Raw genomic sequence first — 11,483 nt, 5'->3', positions numbered from 1 at the left:
ACACCAAAAGATACTTTAAACATACTGTCGATTATTTTATAGACTGGTTATACGTAATCGACTAAATAAAATGCTGAAAATATGAACGGGTACTGGAACGTTTCATATCATTATCTGTGGTATATTTCGTTTATGTCAAATAATGACAATGACATAAAAATCATAATGTCATTTACGCGTGTTCGGCAGTTGTCAAACTTGCAAAATACACCGCATGTGATGTGAGAGAGTAGAAGAATTTTAAACTTAAAACATAAATCAATTGATTACTAACGTGCGAAAATGAAGCATCCGAAAAAGGTAATTTGGCTCTGCACATAATATTTTAAACCTTAGCAATTAAAAGTGCCAACAAGTAAAAATTTATTTCACGTTTGCAGAAACAGAATGTGCCCAAACGATATTTTGATGGTGAAGACAAAAAACCTAAGCAAAATGATGCCAAACAGAGCCAAGATGTCGAAGTTTACAATATAAAAATTACCCCAGGGCTTTTGAAAGCACATAAATTTAAGGTAAAGTAAAAAACAACTTATTAAAACAAAAGTAAACAATGCAGGTTAACTCTTTTTTTCGCTACCGCCCATGAAAGAAGACTATGTCTTTCGTGTGTTTTAAGAGCCTATTAAGCCCTCACTTCCTTCTTTCAGAAAAATAATAGAGTTCCATTCAAAAAGTCTTTGGATAAAGGTAAAAAACCTAAATACGAAGGGAAAGCTCCCATAGACCCTGAGAAGTTAGAGGCACATTCGCGCGGTGAGGGAGTAGGGAAGGGAGTAAGACATCCCCTGCATGCCGAAAAGTTGAGGAAAAGGGAGAGGAAGTTCACTTATGCTCAGGAGCAAGCTGCCCGAGCTGATATTTTGTTGACTGAAGATCATGGGTAAGAATAAAGTTAATATATTTACCAAAACTCTGGTTACAAGTAGATTTTTCTTACATCAACTGTCCAACAAACCTGTCTTATCATAATCTGCCTAACCTTTTCCAAATAATAATGTAGGGATTGGGTACCAGTCTCCTTATATGCAATTGAACTTGAGTATTTTATAATATTCTATGGAGTTTTCTGTTTTTTCGAATAACATACTTTATTAAAAACTTTTATGTTTTCAGTGGTCTAGAAGTAGATGAAGACAGTAAAACAACAGCAATATCCCAGAAAATCATAGCAGACAATGTAGACATATCTGCAGCCGCTAAGATATTTGAGCTGAACCTTAAATTTGGACCATATAAGGCAAAGTACTCTAGGAACGGCAGGCATCTGCTATTGGGCAGCAGGAAAGGGCATCTGGCTGCCTTTGACTGGATTACTAAGAAACTGCACTTTGAAATTAATGTCATGGAATCTATTCATGATGTCAGGTGAGCTCCAAAAAGTCTCTGAAAATTTTTAATTACAGTACTAGCTGGTTGTCACAGTTTCACCATGCCTTTCCTCTTTTTCGAATTCGTATAGTAGTTGGTCGGAACCTTTAGAAACAAAACACATCTATTTTTTTTATAATATTAGTTAACATAACCCAAAATATAAGTCTACCTATCATTTTTGTTGCTAAAATAATAATGTGTAATAATTTCATTACACAATAATGAACTTTTAACACATTTTACATACATTTGCAATTCCATACTTTGTTTTCCAGTTGGTTACACACAGAGACAATGGTGGCAGCAGCACAGAAGGAGTGGTTGTACATGTATGACAACACCGGCACTGAAATACACTGTGTCAAGAAAATGGACAAGATATTGAGGATGGAGTTCCTGCCTTATCACTTCTTGCTGGCTGCTGTTGTAAGTATCAATATGTAATATAGAACCTGTATATCACCCACTCTGTAGCTCCTAACAGTGAATTTTTGTTTCATAGGGGTTCGTTCAATACTTGGAGCTTTTAGGGTACAAAAATTACAGTACCTACACAATTTTTTACTGTCTATGAATTAGTGTATACAACTTGTAAGCTTTGAGATGCTTTGAGAGCTTGTAAATGTGCTGAAATTGATTGGTTATTAATCCTCAAATTTATCTATTATTTACTTTTAGTATATACCATTAAGCAATGTATTTTTCAGAATGAATTTGGCTTCATGACCTGGTTAGATATTTCCATAGGAGAAATAGTGGGACATTACAACAACCACTTAGGGAGAACTGCAGTGATGGCCCAGAATCCGTACAATGCTACCTTATGTTTGGGTAACTCTAAAGGAGTTGTGTCACTTTGGGCCCCAACTGTTAAAGACCCCTTGGCTAAGATTTTGTGCCATAAGACACCACTTACTGCGATTGCTGTAGACAATAGAGGAATGTGAGTATATTGTTTTAATGCTAAGTGGTAATCCTTTTTTATGTTAAAAGGAAATAAAATGAGGTGCATAGTAATTCTCTATGTTATATTCTAGCTTTCGCAAATTTCCGCGACTTTATCTAAAGCTAAAGTTTATCTCAAGTGATTCAGTTGTTTTAGATTAGAATAAAGCATGTAAAAAAAAATACTAAGGAGGATAAGGATTTTTTGAAGATCAATGGAAACTCTTAAAAAAGTTTCTTATAATTATTATATAACAGGTACATGGCAACGTCAGGAGTAGACAGAAGTATGAAAATCTGGGACATCAGAAACTTGGACGGGCCAGTACAACACTACAGATTGAGAAGTGCCCCTGTGGACCTTGAGTTCTCACAAAAGGATATGCTAGCTGTGGGACTAGATGAAGTTGTTGAAATATACAAGTATGTGACTATGTGACCAAACCTTCCATTACTTATCTGACAATTTTATAATGCAATTTACTAACTTATTTAATTCATAAAGACAGCTTCTTATGGACCCGTAAGCTAGATGCACTATTCCAAAATAAGTCTTCTAATTACTTATATGGTTTTATAGAGATTGCTGCACACAGACAACTGAGAAACCCTATCTAAGACATAGGATGGCAAAAACTATAAATAACTTCAAATTCTGCCCTTATGAAGATGTATTAGGAATTGGAACTAGTAATGGCTTCACAAGCATTATTGTACCAGGTAATTTTTGAGGTCTACTTTTTTTATGTACTCCACTTATAAAGTCCCTTATCCACTCTTATATACTACCCCTGTATGCTCCTTTATGTACCTCTCTAAATACTTGTTATATCTATTTCTCCCATGTACTCACATACCTGAATTAAATAAATATCAATATACAAATGTAAATTATCGACCATATCAGATGGATGTCATTTACTGACGTACCTACTATCAATGCACGCTAATCATTGCATATTAATCATTTTTATGTTTTTATTTCAGGCAGCGGTGAGCCGAACTTCGACGCTTTGGAAAGCAATCCCTTCCAGAATAAGAAACAGAGAAAGGAAGCTGAAGTCAAAGCTTTGCTTGATAAGATTCCTGCTGAACTCATCACGCTCAATCCATTTGATATTACTGAAGTTGACGTACCTTCTATGCAAGAGCAAATGGAAGCTAAGAAGAAATTATTGGTAAGTGCATAATTAAAAACATATTGGTCTGTCCACGACAGTTTATCTATATCTACCATCTGGTTAGCATATTGCTAAGGATATGACTTTACTGCTAGAAAATCTAATTTCTGATTGCATATAAGGAAATCAGTTTTTTTGCATTCAACATTAAAGACAATTTTTCTTAATATTCAGTATCTCAAACCTAAGAAAATGGACTTCTCCGAGGCACAAGAAGAAGGGCAAAACACAGATAGCAAGAAAGAAAATTATAAAACAAGCTGCCAGAAAGGTAAATACAAATAACATTAAGCTAATCCGAAACTGCAAACCCCATAGATACAGCAAAACTAATAACATCATTATTTTTACAGGAATTCGTGGAACAAGCAAAAGAAGCACAAAAGCTACTCAATTTGCCCAAACCCCAAAATGTAAAGAAACAATCCTTTGGTGTGCTCGACAGATTTGTACCAACAGTTAAGACTAAGAAATAAAACAAATACTTTGTATACATAAAAACTTATTATTTATTTCTTTCCTTTCATAATTTCCAAAACGATTTTCCATATTTACACAATGTATTTACAATTTAGTTAATAAACTTCAACATGATCAAAAATAGAGTAATAAAAAATGTCTTTAAAACAAAGTTGAGTAAAGGCCTATAAACTACAATTAACAGGGATGTCATATAAGTCACACAATCCTTCTGATCCATAGAGAGAAAAGGAGAAGTCATATTTAGTTACTGGTGGACTCAGTCTCAGCAGGTAATCTGAAAGAAAAATATATTTTAAGGTCACCACCAACTAGCCTAGGGAGTTTGAATTAGTCATTTTGGGAATATTACAAAGAAAAGTAATAGGAACAAATAATAAAATTAGAAAGGATTGATTGTGAGAATTGTCAGGTAAGACCAGGCTTAGAAAATCAGTATTATTCCAGTCTTAAATTAGATGAAGGCGAAAGTATTTTCTCCATACAATAAAGAAAAGAAATACTCACTGTTGGCATGCACACTATCTGCACTTTTTCCGTCTGTGTATTTCTGCACCTCAAGATCATCCATACTTGCATCGTCATCCATTTCCTTGAAAATAATAATTATTATTATGTAGCCAACAGATAGGTGCAGTTAAGAATAACACTGATATTATAAAGACAAAATTTTGTGAGTACATTTGTTCATAGTCTGAACAATGATCGGATAAGCTTGAGTGTTTGAGGGAAGCAGTTTCCCCACTATGAGTGTAACTCGGAAACAGCTGGAATCTTACGTAACATTAAATTGTTTTCATAAAACATAACTGTGAGGTGTAAAACTATTGAACATCTAATTCAACATAATTTTAAGAAAACTGATAAAATTTTAATGAATGTGCATACCTTGTCACTATCACTATCATTATCACTTAAAAGTATAACTCCAATAGATTCTGTTGATTTTAAATGTAAAAAATACTGCTGTTCTTGATCCTGGAACAAAAATATTGTTAAGACCTCTTTATATAATTCCAGCATTTACTTTTAGTCAAACAATTATTGAACTAATAGTAAGAGTCTATTACATTTTTGCTGTGTTTTGCCACCAAAGTCTGTCGATTTTCACTTGTATATTTCTGCTTACTCTGCAAAGACAATAAATTATTATTAAAATCTTCATCAGAACAAAATTAAGACACTAATGAGATATAAAATTAAGACATCATCAATAACTCAGTTAAATAAAGGAATACTCATTCTATATCATAGTACTGTGTAATGTTAGTTACGCTGCATTGTTTACTCACAGTGTATAAATGCCTAAAGCACTTTAGAAATTAAGTCGTTAATCATCCCTTGGCTATATTCACATGATAAGAACAACTATATGAACAAGAACACATAATCTATAGTAATTTGTAGATAACACTTAGTAGTTTGACTTACCTTAGACGGTATAGTTCCTACAGATAAATCAGCACCCAGCGGTGCTTCTAATACTAAAACTTGGCTGTCTTCGAAACAGTCATGTATGTCCTTGTCGGAAACAAAACATAGGTCACTGTTGTCTGTGTCGTCCAGCACATTCTTTATGCTCTGTTCAATCCAATGTAACTGTCTGGAATAAAAATCATGTTATTTCAAGATGCAAAGAAAATTTTAGCTTTGTGTTTCATTACATTTCTAGTAAATCTGTCATTATGGGCTATATTTTCATAATTTGGTATGTTTGAATATAAATTTTCAATGGTATTGATAGGTACTCACTTGTCAAGCAGTCTTTCATGTTCATCGAGCCGCCCAATTTGTTTTCTCAAAACCATAACTTTTTGTCCAATATCAGTTGTTTTGCAATCTGGACCTGCACCCCTGAAATGTGTTTTTATATAATGGAACTGTTTTTAAGAGCTTTGCATGTAACAAATAGTAAGAAGGAAGATATTCGTGAAGGATTAAATCAAAATACAATGTTTAATAATAACATGTTTACTCACTTCCATTGTATACTGTTCTTGCTCCTTTTTTCAATCAAACCGATTCCCTCCAACACATTAGTGATATCATAAATTCTTCTTTTTTGTCTCACAGCTAACAAATTAGTGGCCTAGAAATAATGCACGATCATTAATTTGACGAATTATGTTCAAAATATTTAGTTTTCGTGCCCAAAAATTCACTTGACAGATCAATGGGAGGCAAATCAAGCTATACTTACGGTTTTCAAATCCAAAACACCATCCTTGGCTTTTTGCAGTAATGACATGAATTTTGTGGTCAATAATCCTAAAGACTTTTCATATCTTTTAGATTTTAAGTCCGTCATTGTAGAAAATCACGATATTGTTTTATTTTTGCCCAGATTAAACGGAGATTTCTGTAGAATTTTGCGTCGCGGCGGGATATTATGTTGGTAGCCCTGCTCTGCGACGCACAGACGACGTAAGCAATTTCGTACCACAGATGTAGTAAAATATTTTGTTGTGTTGGCAATTCGGATTTAGTCGATTTTATTATAGGGCTCGACGCAATGTTTTTTTAGCCTTGGCATTTTGGCAAAGGCTTAGTAACGTAGGGTACAAAGTTGTATTGTCTATATATCTCATTGCATAAGCTTTTTTGTGATAGATAAATTATTGGAATACAATAAAAAACACACGACAATAACATCGACAATAAAAAATAAAAGGACTGTATATTGTCTGATAAATAAAGATTAATTAATTAAAAACATAATTTCCTGATTATGTTTTTTATTTTTATTTTCATTAATAATAGTTATCTAATACCTACTACTAAATATTGTCTTAAGTAATTCACATTTTTCCCTTTCAATTTGTAAGGTGTCTCTGTATTCTTTTTCTTTTTGCTGTATTTTCTTCAACTCAAGTGTTTCTTTTATCTCTAACTCCCTTTTTCTCAGCTCTAGTTCTTCCTCCCTCAACTTCAAGTTTCTATCATAGATTTCATCTCTCCACTGCTTCTGTTCTTCTTGTCTTCTCAAGTATTCTAGCCATTGTTTCTCTAATTGTATTTTACCTTGAGACCTGTCACTCTCTATTCTATTTGCAAGTCTTATTTTCCTCATTTCAATCACAGCCTTGCTCTCAGCATTCATTTTAGCATTATGGTCATTGTTTGTGTTTATTTTCCTGTCTTTCTTTCTATGTAACAGTTCTGTTAATGTATAGGAGTCACAATCTACATCGTACTGTGCATAAATATCATTCATTATTTTAAAGTATTTAAATTTATCATGTTGGCCGCTGTCCACACATTGTTTGTATTTCTTTGTTAAGGCATTTATCTTCCATCTGACTTGATCGGGAGTCATCTGAAACATGCATTTTCTGAAGTATAGAGTAGTGAACCGTATTAGATGATCAATAAAACAATGTTATAGATAGTTAAATACCTCTATGCCATATTCACTTAAACTTTGTGATATTGCTATCCAAATCCTTGTTTTCTTTTTAGGTGTTTCCAGCATTTCTAATTTGTTCTCATATAGCTTCAGCAATGTTGTCGTGGCATTTGATGTCCAAACTGCACCTGGTTTAAATAATAAGAAACGAAATGAAAACTTTTATCAATAACTTTACAATTAATTTGAAATATTCCATTCGGTAATAAACAACATACAGGTTTTTTCTGATCCATCATTCGGTTTCGCTTCAACATTTAGATTATTTACATCACTCGTACTTTCACAGATTTCCAAGTTGTCCTGAGAGGCTGGAAGGAAATCACAGGAAATAAATACATAGTCTTTAGTGTCCTATACGTTTTATTTACATGATAAAAGAGGTATATACCTTCTTCTAAAATGCAATAGTCGTTGGCTTCACATACATCCATATTAACCGCTAGTTTGCTTTCAAAATTAAATATAAATAACAAGCAGCTTTGTAAATAAAAACATTATTTTTTATAATGAATTCTGGACATTTTGATATCTGTCAAATATACTTTTTTATGGGAAGTATTTGGAAGTGTTGCCAGACACGATTCAGAACGTTCCAGGTCAACCATTTCAGGCTTCATCCAGACTTGAATACTTTTGTATTGTGCTCTCTTTCTTACAAATAACTGCATGCATCCTCCTCGCTGTTTTGTATTTTTGATGGTTTTATATTGTCAGCTGTCAGACGGGATCAGATAGAAAGAAATTCTTGAAAAAAAGAAACCGATCCGCTTGTTGTGTATTCGCATCGGATTTCGACAATTAACTGTTTAATTATTCATTCTAAGTTAGATGTTGGAAAATCGATAAAATTTATTGAGATAAGAGAGAGAAATTACTCGGTAATGTCTACCAATAGTCATGCAAAAACATGCCGAAGTATTTGTAAACACAGAGAAGATTGTTAGAAATGTGTTGATTAGGACACAGTCGAAAATGGATAAACAGAAACTGGTGCTCTGGTTAGGCGAAACAGCAGCTAGTAGTGACAGCGATTCAAGTGAATGGAGTGATGTTTGCACTGTGCAACCAGAAGGTTCAGAAGACGAGAACATGACTGATGAAGATGAAGACACTCTGTTTTTTCCTCTAATGCAATATTTAATCAGGCTGAGACGGAAACGCGTAGATGATTATTTACATATTATAGACTCCTGGACAGATGCTGAATTCAAAAACCGAATGAGACTATCAAGAAAAACAGCTTACAGGCTTATTGGTAAGATTAAAAACAACAAATCAAAATTTAACACTGTATTTTAGTGGCTATTACTACATCTTTTTTTTTGTTTTAGATGAACTGGAAAAGTCGGGGTTTATAGCATCCCATAAATTCGGACTAAAACCATTGGAACCAAAACTTTGTTTTTACATATTTTTATCATTCATTGCAAACACAGAACCACTTACACCAATAGCAACGAGATTTGATATATCAATATCATCAACTTTTAGAGTTATAAGAAGAGTGGTAGCTTGGATTCTGACCAAATTGAATGATGCTATTAAGTGGCCACAAAACTTTGAAGAAATAAGCTATATATGTGATTCATTTCATACTAAGACTGGAATTACTCACATGGTAGGAATAATTGACTGTACACACATAAAAATTGAAAAGCCCAAAAATGCTAGGGAATATTGCAATCCTAAAGGATATTTTTCAATAATACTACAGGCTACAATTGATGCAAATCTAAGATTTACAAATGTCTTTTGTGGTGAGCCTGGCTCTTCAAACTGTGCTAGAGTTCTTAAAAAGTCCCCTTTGTACAATACAGCATCTCAGAACAGGAATGCACTGTTTCCACATAATACTTTCCTTGTGGGACACTCCAGCTATCCTTCATTGCCATGGCTAATGCCACCATTTAGAGAAAATAAAAGATTAACACCTCAGCAGAGAGAATTTAATTCTTTACATATATCTACTCGAAAATTAAGTGATAAAGCTTTTAATCTTTTAAAAGGAAGATTTCGGAGAGTGAAACTTTTTACTGTGTATAGAAATATAGCATTTATAACTGACACTGTAGTAGCTGCATGTATTTTGCATAATTACTGCCTCGATGAAAATGACCACCTTGAAGAACATGAATAGGAAATCCTATTACCTGTCTGTATGGTTTTAACATTGATCATTCATATGGTTGTTATATTTTCGGAAAATATTTATTTTATTTTTTGTTTTAAAATTATGATCTCAGACACAATTTACCAATATAATATGGATTAATATATTTTAGCAATAATATTATAAAAGATAGGTCACATAAATTTGTATAATTTTTATTGCCTCATTAAATCTTGATCTTCAATCAATTTTCTCAAGAGTGCACATTTTTCTCTTTCAATTTTTAGCATTTCTTCTTGTTTCTGCTCCTTCAGCTGTAGTTTTTTTAAAGCTAATGATTGTTTGATTTCCAGTTCTTTTTTCCTTAATTGCAATTCTTCTTGCCTCAGCCTTAAATTTCTTTCGTACCTCTCATCTCGTAACTGTTTTTGATCTTCTTGTTTTCTGAGGTAATCCAACCATTGTTTATCTAATTCTATTTTTGCTCTTCTTTCTGCTCTTAATCTTCTGAAAGGGGCTGAGCCTTTTAGAGAAATATTTCTTTTAGTTTTATCTAGATCATCTGGTCCTTGCATAACACCTGAAGCAAGTCTGTAAGTTCCAGTATTATCACTATATCGCCCCAGAATTTGGTGCATTTCATTAAAATATTTGAAACTCATTGCACCTTGTCCATTGTCAATGCAGTCTTTATATTTTTTTGTAAGGGCATTTATTTTCCATCTGACCTGGTCTGGAGTTACCTGAAAATATAGCATCAAAGTCTCAGTAATTTATATTTATTATCTTGTTTTAATAATATACTATAGAATGTGATATTGTATATTAGTTTACACTATAGAATGTGTATACTAACTGTGTTTCGGATGGCACGTTAAACTGTAGGTCCCGGCTGTCATTCAACATCCTTGGCAGTCATTACGGGTAGTCAGAAGCCAGTAAGTCTGACACCAGTCTAACCAAGAGGTATCGGGTTGCCCGGGTAACTGGGTTGAGGAGGTCAGATAGGCAGTCGCTTCTTGTAAAGCACTGGTACTCAACTGAATCCGGTTAGACTGGAAGCCGACCCCAACATGATTGGGAAAAGGCTCGGAGGATGATGATGAGGATGATATAGAATATCATAGCATAGCTACCTCAACATTTAAAGATTTCAATTCTTCCGCTATTGATAGCCACATCTTTGATTTCTTTTTTGGATTGTCCAACATATGCATTTTTGTTTCATACAAACTTAAAAGCATGAGTGTTGCATTTTTTGTCCAAATAACATCTACAAATAGAAGATACAGCAAATATTAACTTGAGTAAAATAAACAGAACTTAATATCAAACTGTGTATAAACTACATACTTTGTTTATTAGTCTCATTTACATCTGTTTCTTCTTGAGTTATGGTATGGCTGTGATTATAGTTTGTTATAGTCATATTCGGCTTGTATGGTGTAGCTGTAATAAAGCGCAAAGATATGAAATTAGCAAACCAAATCAGTCACAAACATTGATTTGTCATAATTTACATATTCCACATGTGTGCTTGTTTGTTTACTCACATTGGTTGTCTAAAATAGCCAGAACGGCAACATTGCTATCAATGTTTTCATCCATTTTGTGTCGACAATTTGGGCGTTTTCCAACTGGGTACACCGTGCACCGTGATGTTTTTATAGCTACATTTAAACCTCTCGGTCTAGAACTTTAAAGTACACAATATGAAGCTAAAGAAGTTCCACAATATGTTAAAGGTATATTTCAATCACATGCAGAGTAAAATAACGCTGATGTTCACAATAATATACAAATGATTCTCAAACACTGCGTCCCCATAATTACGCAAATGTCACATCAAAGAACCCTGACAGAACTCAGAACTCAATGCTGTCAAAGTGTCAATGTTAGATGTGTCGAAGCTATGTTCCAGGGATAGATATATATCCATATTTAGCATACGTACCAAAGCTGTTGTTGGCTTTACATTACATTT

General features: G+C 33.4%; 5 protein-coding genes across 5 annotated transcripts; 2 read left to right on the top strand and 3 right to left on the bottom strand.

The window, feature by feature from the left end:
- Window positions 1–149: 149 nt before the first annotated feature.
- Window positions 150–3,991, top strand: LOC110371534 (WD repeat-containing protein 46). The gene is made up of 11 exons (XM_021327855.3): window positions 150–300; window positions 381–515; window positions 651–883; window positions 1,117–1,368; window positions 1,650–1,800; window positions 2,082–2,317; window positions 2,578–2,742; window positions 2,900–3,039; window positions 3,307–3,497; window positions 3,675–3,771; window positions 3,854–3,991. Exons 1-11 carry the CDS (start codon window positions 283–285, stop codon window positions 3,961–3,963), a joined length of 1,728 nt encoding a protein of 575 aa, XP_021183530.3. The 5' UTR covers window positions 150–282; the 3' UTR covers window positions 3,964–3,991.
- A 113-nt stretch (window positions 3,992–4,104) lies between these two features.
- LOC110371535 (transcription factor E2F5) lies at window positions 4,105–6,402 on the bottom strand. Its single transcript, XM_021327856.3, has 8 exons — window positions 6,181–6,402; window positions 5,960–6,069; window positions 5,733–5,834; window positions 5,412–5,583; window positions 5,051–5,110; window positions 4,869–4,958; window positions 4,488–4,572; window positions 4,105–4,257 (listed from the first exon to the last, which is right to left on the bottom strand). Exons 1-8 carry the CDS (start codon window positions 6,286–6,288, stop codon window positions 4,145–4,147), a joined length of 840 nt encoding a protein of 279 aa, XP_021183531.2. The 5' UTR covers window positions 6,289–6,402; the 3' UTR covers window positions 4,105–4,144.
- Window positions 6,403–6,734: 332 nt separating this feature from the next.
- Window positions 6,735–7,938, bottom strand: LOC110371502 (uncharacterized). Its single transcript, XM_021327807.3, has 4 exons — window positions 7,778–7,938; window positions 7,605–7,697; window positions 7,378–7,514; window positions 6,735–7,296 (listed from the first exon to the last, which is right to left on the bottom strand). Exons 1-4 carry the CDS (start codon window positions 7,818–7,820, stop codon window positions 6,745–6,747), a joined length of 825 nt encoding a protein of 274 aa, XP_021183482.3. The 5' UTR covers window positions 7,821–7,938; the 3' UTR covers window positions 6,735–6,744.
- Window positions 7,939–8,127: 189 nt separating this feature from the next.
- On the top strand, window positions 8,128–9,747 carry LOC110371501 (uncharacterized). The gene is made up of 2 exons (XM_021327805.3): window positions 8,128–8,644; window positions 8,721–9,747. Exons 1-2 carry the CDS (start codon window positions 8,287–8,289, stop codon window positions 9,524–9,526), a joined length of 1,164 nt encoding a protein of 387 aa, XP_021183480.2. The 5' UTR covers window positions 8,128–8,286; the 3' UTR covers window positions 9,527–9,747.
- On the bottom strand, window positions 9,699–11,367 carry LOC110371503 (uncharacterized). Its single transcript, XM_021327808.3, has 4 exons — window positions 11,053–11,367; window positions 10,853–10,948; window positions 10,636–10,772; window positions 9,699–10,242 (listed from the first exon to the last, which is right to left on the bottom strand). The coding sequence occupies exons 1-4, from the start codon at window positions 11,105–11,107 to the stop codon at window positions 9,715–9,717; spliced, it is 816 nt and encodes a 271-aa protein (XP_021183483.2). The 5' UTR covers window positions 11,108–11,367; the 3' UTR covers window positions 9,699–9,714.
- Between the last annotated feature and the right edge of the window lie 116 nt (window positions 11,368–11,483).

This window comes from Helicoverpa armigera, chromosome 9, assembly GCF_030705265.1.
Source record: "Helicoverpa armigera isolate CAAS_96S chromosome 9, ASM3070526v1, whole genome shotgun sequence".
In the NCBI taxonomy this organism is placed as follows: Eukaryota; Metazoa; Arthropoda; class Insecta; order Lepidoptera; family Noctuidae; genus Helicoverpa; species Helicoverpa armigera.
Note: the sequence above shows the minus strand (reverse complement) of the source record. Positions and strands in the feature narration are given on the sequence as shown.